A 22,188-nucleotide genomic window follows, 5' to 3' on the forward strand; every position below is an offset into this window, starting at 1 on the left:
GCTGCTGGCCTATGCCAGAGCCACAGCAACACCAGATCCGAGCCGTGTCTTCGACTTACACCATAGCTTACAGCAACACCAGATCCTTAACCCACTGAGCAAGGCCAGGGATGGAACCCTGCAACCTCATCCTTCCTAGTCAGATTCGTTTCCACTGCACCACTATGGGAACATGTCTTTAATCCATTTTGAGTGTTTTTTTTTTTTTTTTGTTTGTTTGTTTGTTTTTGTCTTTTTGCCATTTCTTGGGCTGCTCCCACGGCATGTGGAGGTTCCCAGGCTAGGGGTTGAATCGGAGTTGTAGCCACCGGCCAATGCCAGAGCCACAGCAACGCGGGATCCGAGCCGCGTCTGCAACCTACACCACAGCTCACGGCAATGCCGGATTGTTAACCCACTGAGCAAGGCCAGGGATCGAACCCGTAACCTCATGGTTCCTAGTTGGATTCGTTACCATTGCGCCATGACGGGAACTCCCCATTTTGAGTTTTATTTGTGTATGGTATTAGGGAGTGTTCTAATTTCATTCTTTACATGTAGCTGTCCAGTTTCCCCAGCACCACTTATGGAAGGGACTGTCTTTTCTCCATTGTATATTCTTGCCTCCTTTGTCATAGATTAGTTGACTGAAGGTGCATGGGTTTAATTTTGGGCTTTCTATCCTGTTCCACTGATCTATTTTTCTTTTTTTGTGCCAATACCATGTGGTTTTGATGAATGTAGCTTTGTAGTATAGTCTTAAGTCAGGGAGCCTGATTCCTCCAGCTATATTTTTCTTTCTCAGGATGGCCTTGGCCATTCTGGGTCTTTTGTGCTTCCATACAAACTTTAAAATATTTTGTTTAAGTTCTGTGAAAAATGTCTTTGGTAATTTGATAGGGGTTTCATGGAATTTGTAGATTGCCTTGGGCAGTATAGTCATTTTGGCAATATTGATTCTTCCAATCCAGGAGCATGGTATGTCTTTTCATCTGTTTGTGTCATGTTTGATTTCTTTTATCAGTGTCTTATAGTTTTCAGTGTACAGGTCTTTTGTCTCTTTAGGGAGGTTTATTTCTAAATATTTTATTCTTTTGGATGTGATGGTAAAGGGGATTATTTCCCTAATTTCTCTTTCTAACCTTTCATTATTAGTATATAGAAACACAGTCAATTTCTGTGTATTAATTTTGTATCCTGCGAATTTACCAAATTTATTGATGAGCTCTAACAGTTTTCTGGTAGTGTTTTTAGGATTTTCTAGGAATAGTATTATGTCATCTGCAAATAGTGATAGTTTTACTTCTTCCTTACCAATTTGGATTTCATTTATTTCTTTTTCTTCTCTGATTGCCATGGCTAGGTCTTCCAAAACTATGTTGAATAGTAGTGGCAAGAATGGACATCCTTATCTTGTTCCTGATCTTAGTGGGAATTCTTTCAGTTCTTCACCATTGAGAATGATGTTAGCTGTGGGTTTGTCATATGTGGCTTTTATTATGTTGAGGTAGGTTCCCTCTATGCCTCCTTTCTGGATTTCTTATGAGAAATGGGTGTTGGATTTTGTCAGAGGCTTTTTCCATCTAATGAGAGGATCGTATTCTTCAGTTTGTTAATGTGGTGTATCACACTGATTGATTTGTGGATATTGAAGAACCCTTGAATCCCTGGGTTAAATCCCACTTGACCATGATGTACAATCCTTTTAATGTATTGCTGGATGCGGCTTGCTAATATTTTGTTGAGGATTTTTGCATCAATGTTCATCAGTGAAATAGGCCTGTAGTTTTCTTTTTTTGTGAAATCTTTGGCTGATTTTGGTATCAGGGTGATGGTGGCCTCATAGAATGAGTTTGGGAGTATGCCTTCCTCTGCAATTTTTTGGAATAGTTTCAGAAGGAGAGGTGTTAGCTCTTCTCTAAATGTTTGATAGAATTTGCCTGTGAAGCCATCTGGTCCTGGACTTTTGTTTGTTGCAAGTTTTTTAATCACTTTCAGTTTCAGTACTTGTGATTGGTTCATTCATCTTTTCTTTTTTTTTTTATTTTATTTTATTTTATTTTTGTCTTTTGTCTTTTGTTGTTGTTGTTGTTGTTGCTATTTCTTGGGCTGCTCCCGCGGCATATGGAGGTTCCCAGGCTAGGGGTTGAATCGGAGCTGTAGCCACCAGCCTACGCCAGAGCCACAGCAACTCGGGATCCGAGCCGTGTCTGCAACCTACACCACAGCTCACGGCAACGCCGGATCGTTAACCCACTGAGCAAGGCCAGGGACCGAACCCGCAACCTCATGGTTCCTAGTCAGATTCGTTAACTACTGCGCCATGACGGGAACTCCCATCTTTTCTTTTTTTGTTATATAATGGTTTTTATTTTTTTCATTATAGCTGGTTTACAGTGTTCTGTCAATTTTCTACTGTACAGCATGGTGACCCCGTTACACAGAAATGTATTGATTTTTTTTTTTTTATCATTCTCCATCATAAGTGAATAGTTAATAGTTCCCAGTGCTACACAGGAGGACCTCATTGCTTATCCATTCCATTCATCTTTTGTATTTCATTTTGGTTTAGTCTTGGATGATGGTACTTTTCTAAGAATTTGTCCATTTCATCTAGGTTGTTTGTTTTATTGACATATGGCTGCTTATAGTAGACTGGTGATCCTTTGTATTTCTGTGTTGTCCGTGTAACTTCTCCTTTTTCGTTTCTAATTTTGTTGATCTGAGTCCTATCTTTCTCTTGATGAGTCTGGCTAAGGATTTATCAATTTTGTTGATCTCTTCAGAGAACCAGCTTTTCATTTCATTGATTTTTTCTGTGGTTGTCTTTGTTTCTAGTTCATTTATTTCTGCTCTGATCTTTATGATTTCTTTCCTTCTGCTAAGTTTACATCTCGTCTTTTCTCTCTGTAGTTGCTTTAGGTGTAAAGTTAGGTTGTTTATTTGAGCTGCTTCTTTTTTCCTGAGGTAGACTATAAACTTCCCTCTTAGAACTGCTTTTGCTGCATCCCATAGGTTTTGGATTGTTGTGTCTTTGTAGTCATTTGCTTCTAGATATTTTTTAATTTCCTCTTTGATTTCTTCAGTGATCCATTGGTTGTTTAGTAGAATGTTGTTTAGTCTCCACGTGTTTGTGTTTTTTTGGTTTTTTTCTTGATTTCCAGTTGTATAGTGCTGTGGTCGTAAAATATGCTTGATATGATTTCTATTTTCTTAAAGTTACTGAGGCTTGATTTGTGGCCCAGAATGTGATCAATGCTAGAGAATGTTCTGTGTGCACTTGAGAAAATGTGTTTTCTGCTGCTTTTGGATAGAATGTTCTGTAAATATCTATTAAGTCCATTAGTTCTAATGTGTCATTTAGGGCCTGTGTGTCCTTGTTAGAATTTTCTGTCTGGGAGTTCCCATCGTGGCGCAGTGGTTAACGAATCCGACTAGGAACCATGAGGTTGCGGGTTCGGTCGCTGCCCTTGCTCAGTAAGTTAACGATCCGGCGTTGCCGTGAGCTGTGGTGTAGGTTGCAGACGCGGCTCGGATCCCGCGTTGCTGTGGCTCTGGTGTAGGCCGGTGGCTACAGCTCCGATTGGACCCCTAGCCTGGGAATTTCCATATACCGCGGGAGCGGCCCAAGAAATAGCAAAAAGACCAAAAAAAAAAAAAAAAAAAAAAGAATTTTCTGTCTGGATGATCTGTCCATTGCTGTAAGTGGGGTATTAAAGTCCCCTGCTATCATTGTGTTATTGTCAGCTTCTCCTTTTAAGGTTGTTTACATTGCCTCATATTATTAAGGTGATCCTATGTTGGGTGCATATATATTTAAAATTGTTACGTTTTCTTGGATTGATCCTTTGATCATTATGTAATGTCCTTCTTTGTTTCTATAATAGTCCTTATTTTAAAGTCTATTTTGTCTGATATGAGTATTGCTATTCCAGCTTTCTTTTGATTCCTGTTTGCATGGAATATTTTCTTCCATCCTCTCACTTTTTTTTTTTCTTTTTGCCTTTTCTATGGCTGCCCCTGCAGCATATGGAGGTTCCCAGGCTAGGGGTGTGATCGGAGCTGTATCCACCAGCCTGCACCAGAACCACAGCAACTTGGGATCCGAGCAGTGTCTGCAACCTACAGCACAGCTCATGGCAACATCGGATCATTAATCCACTGAACAAGACCAGGGGTCAAACCCGCAACCTCATGGTTCCTAGTTGGATTCGTTAATCACTGAGCCTTGACGGGAACTCTGTATCCTCTCACTTTGTCCCTAGAACTGAATTGGTTCTCTTGAAGACAGCCTATATATAGGTCTTGTTTTTGTATCCATTCAGCCAGTCTATGTCTTTTGGATGGGGCATTTAGTCCATTTACATTTAAGGTAATTTTTTTTTTTTTTTTTGTCTTTTGTCTTTTGCTGTTGTTGTTGTTCTTGCTATTTCTTGGGCCGCTCCCGTGGCATATGGAGGTTCCCAGGCTAGGGGTTGAATCGGAGTTGTAGCCACCAGCCTACGCCAGAGCCACAGCAATGCGGGATCCGAGCCGCGTCTGCAACCTACACCACAGCTCACGGCAACGCCGGATCGTTAACCCACTGAGCAAGGCCAGGGACCGAACCCACAACCTCATGGTTCCTAGTCGGAGTCGTTAACCACTGCGCCACGATGGGAACTCCTAAGGTAATTATTGATATGTATATTCTTATTACTATTTTATTAACTGTTTTGGATTCGTTTTTGTTGGTCTTTTTTCTTCCCCTCTTGTGGTTTGATGTCTCTCTTTAGTGTTGTATTTGGATTGCTTTTTCTTATTTGTGTGTGTATCTGTTGTAGATTTTTGGTTTGCAGTTACCCTGAAGTTTTGAGTTAGGAGTCTGTATATGTTAAAGTTGTTGGTCTCTTAATTGCATGAGCATCTCCAGTGTCCTGCATTTGTACCCTCCTCTTTCATGATTTCTGATTTTTGGTAGCATATTTGTGTGTGGATGATTTCCTATCTTTACTGTATATATACCTTTAGTGGTGAGCCTTGTCATTTGTATATTTTTGTTTCTAGTTTTGGCCTTTTGTTTTCTGCCTGGGGAAGTTTCTTTAGTATTTGTTGTAAACTGATTTAGTGTTGCTGAATTCTCTTAGCTTTTACTTATCTGTAAATCTTTTGATTTCTCCTTCAAATCTGAATTAGAGCCTTGCTGGGTAAAGTGGTCTTGGTTGGAGGCTTTCTCCTTTCATCACTTTAAGTATATCATGCCACTCCCTTCTGACGTGCAGACTTTCTGTTGAAAAATCTGCTGATAACCTTATTGGGGTTCCCTTGTATGTTATTTGTTTCTTTTCCTTAGCTGCTTTCAGTGTTTCCTCTTTGTCTTTAATTTTGGTCAGTTTTATTAATGTGTCTTGGGGTGTTCCTCCTTGGGTTTATTTTATATGGTACTCGTTGCACTTCCTGGATATGAGTGAATGATTCCTTTCCCATGTTTGGGAAGTTTTCATCTATTATCCCTTGAAATATTTTTTTTTTTTTGAGGGCCCTTTCTCTCCCTTTTCCCCCTTTGGCACCTCTGTTAGAAAGATGTTGATCCATTTCATGTTGTCCCGAGTTCTCTTAGACTGTCTTTTATTTCTTTTCTCTTTTTTTCCTTTTTTTTTGTCTTTTTTCTTTTTTCTTTTAAGAGCTGTACCTGCAACATACAGAGTTTCCCAGGCTAGGGGTCGAATTGGAGTTGCAGCTGCTGGCCTCTGCCACAGCCACAGCAACTCAGGATCCAAGCCATGTCTTTGACTGACGCCACAGCTCACAGCAATGCCAGATCCTTAACCTACTGAGTGAGGCCAGGGATTGAACCTGAATCTTCATGGATCCTAGTCAGATTTGTTAACCACTAGCCACAAAGGGAACTCAGTCTTTATTTCTTTTCAACCTTTTTTCCCTTTTCTTTTCCACATCAATGATTTCCACTATTCTGTCCTCTACCTAGCTTATTCAGTCTTTTGCCTCATGTATTCTGCTGTTGGTTGCTTCTAATGAGTTTTTTATTTCAGTTATTGTATTTTGCATCTTTGCTTGCTTAATCCTTAAATCTTCTATATCTTTTCTCACTGTTTTTTGTAATTCTTCAGTCGTTGCCTCAGTTTTTTTCCAAGTCTTGAATCATCTTCACTATCATCAGCCCAAAGCCTTTTCATGCAGTTTGATATCCTCTAGATCACTTAGCTGTTTTTCTGTTTTTGTTTTTTTTTCTTGCTCCCTTATCCAAGACATAATTCTCTGTCTTTCATTTTGTATAGGTTTTTTGTGTGGTCTCCTTTTTGCAGACAACAGAGTTGTAGCCTCTCTTACATATGATGTCTGCCCCCCCCTTGTGGCTGAAGTTGGTATGTGGGCTTACTGTAGACTTCCGCATGGGAGGGACTGTTGCCTGCCCACTGGAAGGTGGAGCTGATTTTTATCCCTCTGGTGGTTGGTGTTTTGTCCAGGTGAGATTTGAGGGGGTTTAGTGCCTGAGGTGGTCTTTAGGCAGCCTCTTTCCTAATGGGTGGGGCTGTGTTCTCACCTGGATTATTGTTTGGCTTGGGGCTTCTCAGCCCTAATGGGTGGGGCCAGATTTTCTAAAATTGCCCCCTCTAGAGGAGCACATGCTGATGATTATTCCCAAGACCTTCCCTCCAGTATCCTTCCTCCATAACGAGCTACAGTCACCCCCTGTTTTCTCAGAGGATCCTCTGAGAACCATAGCCAGGTCTGACCCAGATTCCTATGGAGTCTCTGCCTTGCCTTGGGACCCAGCTCACATGAAGTACTATGTGCGACTTTCAAGTATAGGGTCTCTGTTTCCCCCAGTCTTTCAGAGCTCCTGTGCTGAAGCCCCACTAACCCTTAATGCCAAATGTACCGGGGGCTCCTTATCCCAATGCCAGATCCCCATTTGTGGGGACCTGACGTGGAGCTCAGAACTCTCACTCCTTGAGGTGAGTCTCTGTGATACAGTTACTTTCCAGTCTGTGAGCCGCCCACATGGCAGGTACGGGGTTGCTTATATCCTGTAATCTCCCATCCTACTGTCTTGGTGTGGCCTCTTCTTTGTTTTCTGAGTAGGATATCTTTTTTTGATAGTTTGTAGTCTATTTGGTTGAATGTTGTTCAGAAGTTGGTTGTAATTTTGTTGCTTTTATGAGAGAAAGTAAATTCCAGTGCTTCTACTCTGCCATCTTGCAGCCAAGGAAATTTTTTTTGAATAATTATGAGTAGCTTTCATAATTTTATACTCTATGAAGTATAAAGCAGAGTTATCATTTACTCATTTTGAATGAAAATAGTCTGTAAGATAAAATGACATAAATGTCAGCCTACAAATATATAAAGTTGATAAAATAAATGATGGGGTGTTCTAGGGAAAACTTATAGCCCAGGAACTACACTTAGAATATTTATTTTCCTTGCTCAGCGGACAAACCTGGGTTTCACTGCCAAAGAGCGGGTATACAGGAATGTTGGGAAGCCTAAAAACACCTGTGCAGAGGCGTTTATCAGGCCATGGTATAGATTTATAACCACGGTTATCAAAAAAGATAAAATGGAAGAGAGGATAGGAGTTCCCTTGTGTTGTAGTGGGTTAAGGATCCGGCATTGTCACTGCAGTGTCTGGTTGTTGCTGTGGTGTCAGTTCAATCCCTGGCTTAGGAACTTCCACATCCCTCTGGCACAGTCAAAAAAAAAAAAAAAAAAAAAAAAGGAGGGTAAAAGGACACAACATAATTCACTGGGATAAAAATGGTAAATACGGCTTTTGTCTCACCAGGATAAGAGTGCTGCTTCCGTCTCATGTGAAAATCTAGGGGGAAAGTTATTTGCGTGAATGTGTTGGGACTCTTTGCTTGTGTCTATGCCAAAGAAGAACCATGGCCACTGGTAAACCATGAAGCCATAATACATTATGTCAGTGAAGATCAATGTGAATACATGTAGTGGGACAATACCTATGTCTGAAATGACTGAAAAACAGTATCTATAAATGTTTTCCCTAGTTGATTTTCTCTTTTTCTGTCCAGTTTATTCTTAGCAGTTATAGGTATTTATTGGGAGATGCAGTACCCTGCAGAGAAAGGAGCAGAATCTGATGCACTTTGGGCATGTCATTCTGAGTTCCACTCACCTTGACATACTGGGGCAAAGCCTAAATGGCCAGGAAGCCACTCAAGAGTGGGTAGTGCTGAGACAAATCTTTCTGCCCACTCTGAAGATAAAGGACAAGTATATGTCCAAGATCATCTAGAGATTATTTCCTTCCAAAGCTTCCTTTGTCTCTAAAAACCCTTTAGAGAGAAGCCCTAAGAAACCCTTGGCAAAGACAAGGTTTTTATCAAGTCTCTTGACAGATGATGTCCCCATCATTGCTACTCAGTTTCTGAATCAAGTCTTTAATATTTCCTATGTAGACAGATCATGTGGAGACAGACTGTTACTTCCTTTCTAGTGTTTGCCTGCCCATTTTCTTCTTTCCTTCTTCTCCTTCTCTTTCCCTTCTCCTCCCCGTTCCTCCCTTCCTTCCCTCCGTTCCTTTCTTCCCTCATTTCCTGTTCTTACCTTATTATCCTAACTAGGACCTCCAGTGTGATGTTGAATAGGAGTGGCCAGTTAGACATCCTTACCTTGTTCTCACTGTATTAACACCACTAAGCATCATGATAACTATAGGGTTTTTGTAGATACCTCTATCAGTTTGAGAATGTTAACTTCTATTTTTAGTTTGCTGAGAATTTTTATAATGAACAGATGTTTGTCAAATGGTTGTCTTTTTGTCTCTTTGTCCCATCTGTTCTTTGTTCCCTTTTCTTACTCCCTTTTGGATTAATTGCATATTTTTTAAGATTCCACTTTCTCTCTTTTATTAGCTTATTAATTATACCTCTTTACTTTTTATTTTTTAATGGTTGCTTTACAGTTCAGAGTACAACTTTACCTTATGATAGTCTACCTTCAAATACATATGTATAACTTATTCATCATATATTCATCATATATATTCATATATATAATTTTATATATAATAACCTTATAACAACATACTTGAGTTTACTCTCTCAGGGTCTTTGTAGTATTGTAAGACATGTTACTTCTATGTAGCATTGTTATTTTTGTTTTAAAGTTTTATCCTTCAAAGAGTTTTTGTTTTTTTTTTTGTCTTTTGTGGGCTGCACCCGCAGCACGTGGAAGTTCCCAGGCTAGGGGTCTAATTGGAGCTGCAGCTGCCAGCCTATGCCACAGCAACACCAGATCCAAGCTTCACTTGTGACCTACACCACAGCTCACATCAACACCAGATCCTTAACCCAGTGAGCTGGAGGAGAGATCGAACCAGCATCCTCATGAATACTAGTTGGGTTCGTTTCTACTTATCATGACCAGAACTCCCTCTAAGATTTTTTTAAATAATGAAAAATATATTTTATATTTATCAGAATATTTTCCATTTTTGGTGCTCTCACTCTTGCAGAACCAGATTTTTCTCTGGTATCATTTTCCCATCAACCTGAAGGACTTCCTTTAACATTCTTGTAGTACATATTTGCTGGTGATGAATTCTGTTTGCTTTTTTGTGTTGGAAGGGAAAAAGATATTTAACTTCACTTAAAAAAAATGTTTTCTCTGGGAATAGAATTCTAGGTTGAGTTTTATTTATTTGTTTATTTATTGCTTTTTAGGTCTGTACCTATGGCATATGGAGGTTTGTATGCAAGGGGTTGAATCAGAGCTGCACCTGCCAGCATACACCACAGCCACAGCAGTGCAGGATCTGAGCTGCATCTGCCAACTACACCACAGCTCACCGCAAGGTCAGATTGTTAACCCACTGATTGAGGCCAGGGATCAAACGCACATCCTCATGGATACTAGTCAGGTTGGTTACCTCTGAGCCATGATGGGAACTCCTAAAATTCTAGGTTGAATTTTAGATTGATTGAATACTTTCAGGATGTTGTTTCACTGTCTTCTGGCTTGCACTGTTTCTCTCAAGAAGTCTTCTGTCATTCTTATTTGTGTTCGTCTTCCGTATTTTTTTTTCCTCTTGCTATTTTTATCATTTTTTTCTCTCAACTTATTTTAAGTAATTTTATTATGGTGTGCATTAGTAAAGTTTTCTTCATTTTTCTTATGGTATTCCTTGAGTTTCTTGATCTATGGGTTTATAGTTGTTATCAAATTAGGAAAAGATTTGGCAATTCTTTTTTTTTTTTTTTTTTTTTTTGTCTTTTTAGGGCTGTATCTGTGGCATATGCTAGTTCCCAGGCTGTGAGTTGAATTGGAGTCATAGCTGCTGGCCTACATCATAGCCACAGCAATGAGGGATCCCACTGAGCAAGGCTAGGGATTGAGTCCACATCCTTATGGATCCTACTTGGGTTTGTTAGTGCTGAGCCACAGTAGGAACTACTTTTTTAAAAAATTTTTCTTTTTTCCTTCATTATTGAGAAATAACTGGCATATAGCACTGTATAAATTTAAAGTGTACAACATAATGATCTGACTTACCTAAGTCATAAAATGATTATCGCAATAAAATAGTGAACGTCCATCATTTCATACAGATAGAAAAGAAAAAGAAAAAAATTGTTTTCCTTGTTACTAAATTTAAATTAGGATTTACTCTCTTAACAACTTTCATTATTAACACAGCAGTGTTACTTATATTAATCACGTTGTACATTATGTTGCTAGTACTGAAAGTTTGTACCTTTTGACTATAAACTGGGTAGTTCCTTCCTCATATCTTTAGTTGTGGAAATCTTTTTTGCTGGTCTTTAAGTAATTCTTATCCATAGTTGCTCTGAAAATAGTTGTAAATTTGATGTGCCTTTGGGAGGAGGTAGGCTCAGGGTCTTCCTACTCCACCATCTCAGCCACCATCTCATTAATTTTTCAAATAATTTTTCTGTCCTCTTGTTTCTCTTCTTTGGGGAGTCCAATTGCATATGCACAATGTTGCTTTCAGTTGGCTTATGATTCACTGATATTCTATTCACTTTTTGTCCATCTTTTTTCTCTCTGAATTTCATTTTGGTTTGTTTCTATTCTTATATTTTTAAATTTACTAACCTTTTATTTTTTTTTAATTTTATTGGAATATAGTTGACTTACAATGTTGTGTTAGTTTCAGGTATACAGCAAAGTGAATCAGTTTGCATATATTTATTCTTAGATCCTTTTTCCATATAGGTTATTACTGAATATTGAGTAGATTTCTCTATGCTATACAGTAGGCTCTTATTATCTATTTTACAGACATAGTAATGTGTATATGTTAATTACAAACTCCTAATTTATCCTTCTCCACCATGTTTATCCTTCAGTAATTATAAGGTTGATTTCAAAATCTGTGAGTATTTCTGTTTTGTAAAAATTCGTTTGTGTTTTTTTTAATTGGAATCCACATATAAATGGTTTCATGTGATATTTGTCTTTCTCTGACTTACTTCACTTAGTATGATAATTTCTAGGTCTAGCCATGTTGCAGCAAATGGCATTATTTTGTTCTTTTTTATGGCTGAGTAATATTCTGTTGTATATATGTACCAAATCTTCTTCTGTTTTTTTTTTTTTTTTTCCCTTTTTCTTTTTATGGCCACACCTGCAGCATATGTAAGTTCCTGGGCCAGGGGTAGAATCAGAACTGCAGCTGCAGGCCTAGGCCACAGCCACAACAATGCCAGATCATATCCATCAGATCTGAGCCACAGCTCTGTTCTCTATTGCTGCTTTTGGCAAAGCTGGGTCCATAACCCACTAAGTGAGGCCAGGGATTGAAATCCTCTCAGACACTATGTTGGGTTCTTAGCCCACTGAGGCACAATGGGAACTCCCCAAATCTTCTTTATACATTCCTCTGTCCATGGACATTTAGGTTGCTTCTATGTCTTGATTATTGTAAATAGTGCTGCAGCAGTTCCTGTCGTGGCTCAGCGGAAATGATTCTGACTGGTATCCATGAGGACACAGGTTCGATTCCTGGCCTCGCTTAGTGGGTTAAGGATTTGGCATTGCTGTGAGGTGTGATGTAGGTCACAGATGCAGCTCAGAGCCCGAGTTGCTGTGATTGTGTCATAGGCCGGTAGCTACAGGCAAAAAAAAAAAAAAAATAACAACAAAAAAACAACGTGCTGCAGTGAACATTGGAGTGCTTGTATCTTTTTGAATTAGGGTTTTCTCTGGATATATGCCCAGGAGTGAGGTTGCTGGATCATTGCAGGAAGCCAGCTCTGGCAGCCAGGGAGTGTACACTTTTTCCTGATCGGAGATGGATGGCGTTGGTGAATGTACAATATGGAGACAGGCTCTTTGTCCCTTCTTTCAGAGCTCTGGACTGCTCAGATTTTATTGGCATAGGTGGTTGATTATATAGACAGTTTTTCACTACACATTACATCACAGTGTTAAAAGTACATTGGTTAACTTTTACATGGTATAGCAGCTATACATCATGTTCTAAGATCTTTGTTTTAACTAAACTTAGTGGGTACAATTTAGGGGCAATTAGGTACAATACATCATGTTTTAAGATCTCTATCTTAACTTAGTAAGTACAATTTAAGGGCATTTAGGTACAATACATCGTGTGGAAAGGAGGAGACTCAGTACAAATCATCCCATGGCCAGCCAGTCTTTACAATTTGAAGAGTTCACAGACACAAGAATTTGGCATGCACAAATCTTGTTTGTAGACTGGTGGTTATCTTTAAAGCATTATGGCAGGGAGACAGTGTAAGTAAATATAAACCAACTAAACTAGCTATCACTTAAAATCTTTTAAAATCAAGGACAAAACTCACAGCTAGATTTTTTGGATAATATATGTCTAACTTTTATGAACCTCATTAAAATCCTAACTCTAACGTTTACTATATAACTAGTTAATAGATAAACACTATGTTTTAACTAAGTTGGATTTAAATAGGGGAAAGTCCTTTAGGATGAAATTCTTATTATATTATTGTTGTAATTTTGTTAAATCACAAATCACCACAGGAAAATAAGAATGGAAAATAAGAATAATCAGTAAATAATCAGGAGAGACTGAGGAAAACTGAATAACAAATAAAACAATAAGAAAGACTAGGTCACCCGAGAAACAATCCATGTTTTCTGGCACAAACATGGAAATTGTTTTCCCAGGAAAGCCCCAATTCTTCCCCATCAACATCAGAATGAGAGCTGTGTAACCTGAGGCCTGCCCTCGGCTTGTACCCTGCAGGCGGGCTTTCATCCTGACCAGAGGCCCACCTTTGGCTTGTACCATTCAGGTGAGCCCTCTTCCTTGGTTAGGAACCTGCCTTCAGGATTTTTTTTGTTTTTTTTTTTTTTTTTTTTTTTTTTTGCCATCAGGCAAGGTCCTCGTTTTGATTCCCTGCATTTTCTCGGCTCCCCACAGATCATATAGTAGTTCTCTATTTAGAAGGAACTTCCATACTGCCATGATGTTTTTCATAGTGATTGTACCAGTTTACAGTCCCACCAACAGTGTAGGAGGGTTCCCTTTTCTCTACACTTTCTCTAGCATTTATTATATGTAGACTTTCTTTTTTTTTTAGGGCCACATTTGCAGCACATGGAAGTTTCCAGGCTAGGGTTCAGATCAGAGCTGTAGCTGCCAGCCTATGCCACAGCCACAGCAGTGCATGGTCTGAGCCATGTCTGCAACCTACACTGCTGCTCATGGTAATACCAGATCTTTAATCCACTGAGCAGGACATGGATAGCACCTCCATCCTCATGGATACTAGTTGAGTTCTTAACCCACTGAGCCACAAAGGGAACTCCTATTTGTAGACTTTTTGATGATGGCCATTCATACTGGTGTGATATAGTTTTGATTTGCATTTCTCTAATAATTAGTGATGTTGAGCATCTTTTCAATGATAGATCAGAAGGAGAAATTAAGGAGACAATTCGATTTACCATCCTGTCAAAAAGAATAAAATACCTAGGAATAAACCTACCTAAGGAAGCAAAAGAACTGTATTCTGAAAACTTTAAGATGCTGATGAAGGCAATTGAAGATAACACAAAAAGATATACCATGCTCTTGAATTGGAAGAATCAATATTGTCAAAATGACTGTAGTGCCCAAGGCAATCTACCGATTCAGTGCAATCCCTATCAAAATACCAATGGCATTTTTCACAGACCTAGAACAAAAAAAATGTTAACATCAAAGAAACATCAAAGACCCCAAGTTTCCAAAGCAGTCTTGAAAAAGAAAAATGGAACTGGAGCAATCAGGCTCTGTCACTTCAGACTCTAGTACAAAGCTACAGTCATCAGAACAGTATGATACTGGCACAAAAAAAGAAATACAGATCAGGGGAACAGGATAGAAAGCCCAGAATTAAACCCATGCACCTAATCTATGACAAAGGAGGCAAGAATATACAATGGAGAAAAGACATTCTTTTCAATAAGTGGTGCTGGGAAAACCAGGCACCTGCATGTAAAAGAATGAAATTGGAACATCCTCTATCACCATATACAAAAATAGATTCAAAATAGATTATAGATCCAAATTTAAGACCAAATATTCTAAAACTCTAGAGGAAAACATAGGCAGGACACTCTTTGATGTATATTACAGCAGTATCTTTTTTGATTCACCTCCTAGAGTAATGAAAATAAAGCCAAAAAAGCCACAAAAAAACAAGTGGGGCCTAATTAAACTTAAAAACTTTTGCACAGCAGTGGAAACCATGAAAAAAAAATTGCAAAGACAACCTACAGAATGGGAGAAAATCTTTGCAAACAAGGAAACCAACAAGGGATATATCTCCAAAATATACAAATATCTTCTGTGGTTCTTTATCAAAAATCCAGACAACCCAATCAAATGGGCAGAAGATCTGTATAGACTTTTCTTCAAAGAAGACAGATGGCCTAAAAGCACATGATTAAGTTTACTAATCTTTTATTTGCATTTTTTACCTTTTATTAATTCTATCCATTGCATTTTTTATTTCAGATGCCCCTTGTTTTTTGGTCATGCCTGGGGTATGCAAAAGTTCCAGGCTCAGGGATTAAACCTACACCACAATGGCGTTTTGAGCCAAAGCAATGACAATGCCAGATCCTTAACCTGCTGTACTACCAGGGAGTTCCTCAGATGCCTTTTTTAATTTTAGGAAATTGAATTTTTAAAAATATCTTCAATGTTTAAGTATTCTCATGTTTTCTTCTACTTTCTCAAGGACGTGGAATACATCATAATAACTTTAATATCCTTGTGCATTAATTCTATTATCTCTATCATATCTAAATTTGTTTCTATTGATTGTTTTTTTCTCACTATTGATCATATTTTCCTGCCCTTTCTTTTTTTTTTTTTTTGTCTTTTTAGTGCCACGCCTGCGGCATGTGGAAGTTCCCAGGCTAGGGGTCCAGTTGGAGCTACAGCTGCCAGCCTGCACCACAGCCACAGCAATACAGGATCTGAGCCGTGTCTGCGACCTACACCACAGCTCATGGCAACTCCGGAGCCTTAACCCACTGAGCGAGACCAGGGATCAAACCCGCACCCTCATCATTACTAGTTGAGTTCATTAACCACTGAGCCACGAAGGGAACTCCCTTCCTGCTTTTTTTGCATGCATGGTAATTATTTATTGGATGCCAGATATTCTTCACTTGTTGGATACCGAATATTTTTAAATTCCTTTAAGTATTTTTGAGCTTTATCTATCTATTCTGAGTCATTTATTTAGTAACAGTTTGATCCTTTTAAGCTTATATGGGATCAGAACAAGCTTTATTCCAAGCCTAATTTTTTCCTATAAAAGTCAGTACTTTGGAGTACTCTATCTGTATTCTAGTATTGAAAGGTTTTTCCACTCTAACCTGTGGTCACATGAACTATTTCTGGCATTGTGTGATTTGGGGGATTAGTCCACCTGGTCTTTTCCAGTGGTTCTTTTCTCTGACTTCAGATAGTTTCCTTATGTGCATGTGCTCTTCTGTACTCAGCTGAAGACTCTAAAGGAAAACCCTACATATCTCTGGAGTTCTCAGCATACATAGTCTTCTCCTTTCATTGCAACTATGTCCTCACATGCATTGTTTTCCTTTCTGATACTCTGCTCTATGAATTCTTGCAGCCTTGACCTCTCTGAATTTTCAACTCTGTTTCCTTAACATCAATTTTTCTTAAAATATCATAACAGATTAGTGTTAAGTAATACATTTTTTTTGGTCTTTTTAGGGCTGCACCCACAGCACATGGAGGTTCCTAGGCTAGGGGTTGAATTGGAGCTACAGATGCCGACCTAAGCCACAGCCACAGCAACGGGATCCGAGCTGCATCTGCGACCTACATCTTAGCTCACAGCACTGCCAGATACTTAATCCACTGAGCAAGTCCAGGGATTGAACCTGCATCCTCATGTATGCTAGTCAGATTCGTTTCTGCTGAGCCATGACAGGAACTCCAAGTAATAAATTTTAAAGTGGCTTATTTTCAGACATGTATCTTTGGCTTCCATTCTCACCTTTTTTTTTTTTGCCACACCCATGGCATATGAAAGTTCCCAGACCAGGGATCAACCTGTGCCACAGCTAGGGCAGCCACTGTGCCAGGCCAGGGATTGAACTGGAGACTGAGCCACTGCAGTCAGATACTTGACCCACTGTGCCACAGCAGGAATTCCCATTCTCATCTTTTTATTAATATCATAACACTGTCTAGAATAGTATTTATAGTAGATCTGATGGCATCAATTCAATTTTTCTTACACATGAAAGTAGTTTGATAGTGGTTTTAAATTTATTTAATTGGATAGTAGCTTTAAGTTTATTTTTGGTAAATACATTTTTAATATAGTCTAGTTATTTTTAAGCTTAATGTGTATTGTTTATTTCTTAGATGATGTAAACAAAATTTAGGAGTATCAGGATTTTTTGCGGTGTTCCCTGGTGACCTATCAAGTTAAAGATTCAGAGTTGTCACTGCTGTAGTGCAGTCCTTGGCCTGTGAACTTCCACATGCCATAGGCATGGCCAGAAAAAAAAAGGTTTTTTGCTGCTACCGAATTTAAAGAATATGCAGAATAGGGAATATAAAAATACTTTAGAAAAATTTTAGCGCCCTACGTTGATACCTTCTTTGTGTGTATCCGGCATTTTCGTTTCTGTCCTTTCAAAGTACTCCTAGGTTGAATGTGTGTGTGTGTGAGAGTGAGATTATACCAAAAATGTGTTTACTGTCATTACTCACATTTAACATCTTATTTGGATTTTTAAATTTCAAACAAAAATAATATGTGACCTTTGGTGTTGTTTATATTTTGTATAAGTATTCTGTCATAATGTTATATTTTGCTATGTTTCCTGTCAAATGGAAAGTTTTCCATGGTCATGCTCATTAAGCTTTTTGGATGAAACTCTGAAAACTAAACCTTGCCTTGGTAAAAACTGAGACATACATATTACATGTTCATTCTTATTTTTATATACTTTCTAGTCAACAGTACAATGTTCTCAAATCAGATTTTAATTTTCAGTAATTGACTCTATCATTGACTAACATTTCAAAGTCTTTAAATAGTAAAAATACCTATATTCTAGATTGATGAATGCTGTTGATTTTTTTCATTTTTCATTCTTTGTTTTTTTCACCTCCAAAGATTGTGATTTAGAGACAAAATAATACTGTTTTTTGGTAAAGTAAATAGTGTTTCATGATTTTTGCTTGTTTTACCATTTGCGAGAATTTTGTATATAATGTTTCTGAAAATTTCCTACTTGTATGGTCTTTGGACTGCTAAGAACCACTACAAAGTCAGTAACTTTTTGACTGGTGTGTTTAAGTTTGGGTGGGCGAATGGGGATTTTTATGGTAAACTATAAATAATCACTCAATGATAAAAAGAATTCAGTACCTTTCCCCTTTCTTTTGTATAGTATCAAAGGTGCAGAATCTGGGACAAATTGCATGAAGAGCATATCAATGCAGGACGTACAGTTCAGGTAAGGCTATTATGTTATTTCTAGTAAATCAGTATGATAACGCAGCCTTGAAAGTTCCCTGCTGGCCGAGTGGGTTAAGTAAGGCTCTGTCATTATCACTGCTATCACTGGGTTTGATCCTTGGCCCAGGAACTTCCACATGCTGTGGGTATGGCCAAAGAGAAAAAAAAGACAGCCTTAAAGAAATTTTGCTAAAATAAATACTGTGTGGCTGAATTCTTTTATGTGTATTTGTAACTATTTTCTTAAGGATGCATTTTTAGCAGGAATTATTGAATCGAATATTGTACATATTTTTAAGATTTTAATTAATGTTAGCAGAATTTTCTCCAGAAATGATGTGTCAACATACACTGTCATAATAACTGCATGTTCCAAAAATTTTAGAACACTAGTATTAACCATTCCTCAAATTTTTGCTAATTAGTAGGCTAACATAATGCAACCTTTGTTCTTTTAATCTGTATTTTTTTTTTTTTTTTTTTTTTACTCTTACTGCTTTGAAGGGTGAAAAGTTTTTATGTGCACCTTGGATAGTAATGGTTTTTTGTGTGAATTGCCCTTTCATGTCCCTTGATATATTATGCTATTGTCTTTTGTCATAGTTCTTATAGTTTTAAGATACTGGTTTTCTGTTTATAAAACTGTTACAATAATACAGTGTTACAAAAATTTTTTGCCAGTTACTAGCTTTTTAATACATAAATTTTAATTATTTTAAATTAATTTTTGAAAAGCGTATTTAATTAGTTAAAAGCCAGATAAAATTAAAAGGCTTGTAGTACCTACCCTTCTCCATCTCTCTGGCGTATGGAAGTTCCCTGGCCAGGGATTGAATCCAAGCCACAGCTACGACCTATGCCATAGCTGCGACAACACAGGATCCTTTAACCCTCTGTGCCAGGCTAGGGATTGAACCCAAGCATCAACCTGGGCCACTGCTGTCAGGTTCTTAACCCCCTGTACCACAGTGGGAAATCCCTGGTATTGATTAACCAGGTTTAGGCATTACCTCTTCATTTCTTGCTGTGAAGGAGGTGCAGCTCTAGCTTTCCACCCTATTTTCCTCCTTCCTTTTCCACCTATAATTGCATATATTATCACTTTTGGTTAAATTAATACTTACTACCTCATTATTTTGATTATAAAGATATTGTTTTTTGCTAGGCCACATAGTGACATACAGTACAGACTTTTGCTTTTTTTGTTTAAGATGTCATTTTATTCTAATGACTTTTATGTGTTTAGCGTTGGTTTTTTGTTGTTATTATTTTTGCTGAACCCACAGCATGTCGAAGTTCCTGGGTCAGGGATCGAACCCACACCACAGCAGCAACTCAGGCCAATACAGAGATAACGTGGGACACCTAACCTGCTGTATCACAGGGAATTCCTTAGTGTTTTTTATTTTTATTAGAGATATATAGTTGGTGTACAACATCATGTAAATTACAGGTGTAGAACATAGTGATTCACCATTTTTAGAGATTATATTCCATTTATAGATATTATTAAATATTATGTATATTCTCTGTGTTGTACAGTATATCATTGTAGCTTGTTTATTCTATACATAATAGTTTATACCACTTAATCCCTTACCCTGCGTTGCCTCTTCCCACTTCCCTCTCCCCAATGGTAACCATTATTTTATTCTCTATATCTGTGAATCTGTTTTCTTTTTGTTATATTCATTAGTTTGTTTTATTTATTCATTTATTTATTTATTTTTGTCTTTTTGCTATTTCTTGGGCCGCTCCCGCGGCATATGGAGGTTCCCAGGCTAGGGGTTGAATCGGAGCTGTAGCCACTGGCCTACGTCAGAGCCACAGCAACGCAGGATCCGAGCCACGTCTGCAACCCACACCACAGCTCACAGCAACGCCAGATCCTTAACCCACTGAGCAAGGGCAGGGACCGAACCCGCAACCTCATAGTTCCTAGTCGGATTCGTTAACCACTGCGCCACAACGGAAACTGCAGTTTGTTTTATTTTTTAGCTTCCACATATAGGTGATATTATACAGTATTTGTCTTTCTCTCTCCGACTGATTTCACTTTTACCCTCTGAGTCTATCCAGGTTGTTGTAAAAGTCAAAATTTCATTCTTTTTTATGGCTGAGTAGTATTTGTGTGTGCACATCACATCTTCTTTGTCCATTTATCACATCTTCTTTATCCATTCATCTTTTGATGGACACTTAAGTTGCTTCTATATCTTGGCAATTATAAATAACACTGCTATGAATATAGAGGTATATGTATGTATCTTTTTGAATTTGTGTTTTTGGGTTTTTTGAACTTATACCCAGGAATGGAATTGCTGGATCATATGGTAGTTCTTTTTTTTTTTTTTTTTTTTTTTTTTTTTGCTTTTTATGGCCACACCTGCAACATATGGAAGTTCCCAGGCTAGGGGCTGAATCATAGCTGCTTTTGTTGGCTTATGCCACAGCCGTGGCAATGTGGGATCTGAGCTGAATCTGCAACCTACACTGCAGCTTACAGCAATGCCAGATCCTTAACCCACTGAGTGAGGCCAGGGATCAAATCCACATCCTCATGGATACTAGTCGTGTTTGTAACCTGCTGAGCCACAGTGGGAACTTCGGTGGTTCTATTTTTAGTTTCTTGCAAAACCACCATTCAGTTTTCCACAATGGCCATGCCAGTTTATTTCTACTAACAGTGTACGAGGGTTCCCTTTCATCCATATCCTCACCATTTATAATTTGAAGTCTTTTTGATGATAGCCATTCTGATAGGTGTGAGATGATATCACATTGTGGTTTTAATTTGCATTTCTATGGTGATTAATGATGTTGAGCGTCTCCTCGTGCTTGTTGGCCTTATGTATGTCTTATTTGGAAATAAATATATCTATTTAGATCTTCTGCCCTCCCCTTTTTTTGCTTTTTAGGTCTGTACACACAGCATATGGAGGTTCCCAGGCTAGGGGTCGAATTGGAGCTGCAGCTGCCGGCCTACACCATAACCACAGCAAAGTGGGATCTAAGCTGCATCTGCAGTCTATACCACAGCTCATGGCAGTGCCAGATCCCTGAACCCAGTGAGGCCAAGGATCAAACCCGTATCCTCATGGATACTAGTTGGATTTGTTTCTACTGTACTACAACGGGAACTCCTGCCCATTTTTAATTGGGTTGTTTGTTTTTTTTTGAGGTTGAGTTGTATGAGCTGTTTATATATTTTGGATATATACCCCTGTTGGTCATATCATTAGCAAATATTTTCTCCTGTTCATTATGTTGTCTTTTTATTTTTGTCAGTGGTTTCTTTTGCTGTGAAGAAACTTTAAGTTTAATTTGTTTATTTTTCCTTTTATTTCTTTTGCTTTAGGAAACAGATCCAAAAAATATTGCTACAATTTATGTCAGAGAATGTTCTGCCTATATTTTCTTCTGGGAGTTTTATGGTTTCTGCTCTTATATTAAAGCCTTTGATCCATTTTGAGTTTATTTTTTTATATGGTGTGAAAAAATGGTCTAATTTCACTCATTTATATACAACTACCCAGTTTTCCCAGTACTGCTTATTGATGAGACTGTCTTTTGCCCACTGTATATTCTTGCTCCTTTGTCATATATTAATTGACCATAGGTAAATGTGTTTATTTCTGGGCTTTCTCTTCTCTTCCAAGGATCTATGTGTCTGCTTTTGTGCCAGTACCATACTGTTTTGATGACTGTAGCTTTGTAATATTGCCTGAAGTCAGGGAGCATGATTCCTCCAGCTCTCTTCTTTCTCAAGATTTTTTGGCTATTCTGGGTCTTTTGTGTTTCCATTACAAATTTTAAAATTATTTGTTCTAGTTTTGTGAAAAATGCCCTTGGTATTTTGATAAGGATTTCACTGAATCTGTAGATTGCCTTATGGTCATTTTAACAATTTAAAATGTATATGTATATGGTGTATCTTTTCATCTGTTTCCATCTGTTTGTTGCCAACAGTTTGTTTCGTTAGTGTCTTATAGTTTTGTAAGTACAGGTCTTTTACCTCCTTAAGTAGGTTTATAACTAGTTATTTTATTCTTTTTGATGCAGTGGTGAATATGAGTGTTTCCTTAATTTCTCTTTCTGATAGTTCATGTTACTATATAGAAATGCAACGTTTCTGTATATTAATTTTGTATCCTGCAACTTTATCTAATTGCTTGAACTCTAGTAGTTTGTTGGTAGCATATTTAGGATTTTCTAT

General features: G+C 38.0%; 1 protein-coding gene across 3 annotated transcripts in view; it reads left to right on the top strand.

The window, feature by feature from the left end:
• The window catches only part of STX17 (syntaxin 17), a 101,829-nt gene that overhangs the window by 23,642 nt on the left and 55,999 nt on the right, over positions 1 to 22,188 (top strand). For all 3 annotated transcript variants that reach the window (XM_005660277.4, XM_084991280.1, XM_084991292.1), the window contains exon 3: positions 17,905 to 17,970. In XM_005660277.4, the coding sequence (XP_005660334.1) occupies positions 17,905 to 17,970 (66 nt within the window). The remainder of the gene's footprint in view (positions 1 to 17,904; positions 17,971 to 22,188) is intronic.

Source organism: Sus scrofa, chromosome 1 (genome assembly GCF_054392235.1).
Source record: "Sus scrofa isolate SSC_HxYL_T2T_F1_AM1 chromosome 1, Sscrofa_HxYL_maternal_Yorkshire_Landrace_v2.0, whole genome shotgun sequence".
NCBI lineage: Eukaryota > Metazoa > Chordata > Mammalia > Artiodactyla > Suidae > Sus > Sus scrofa.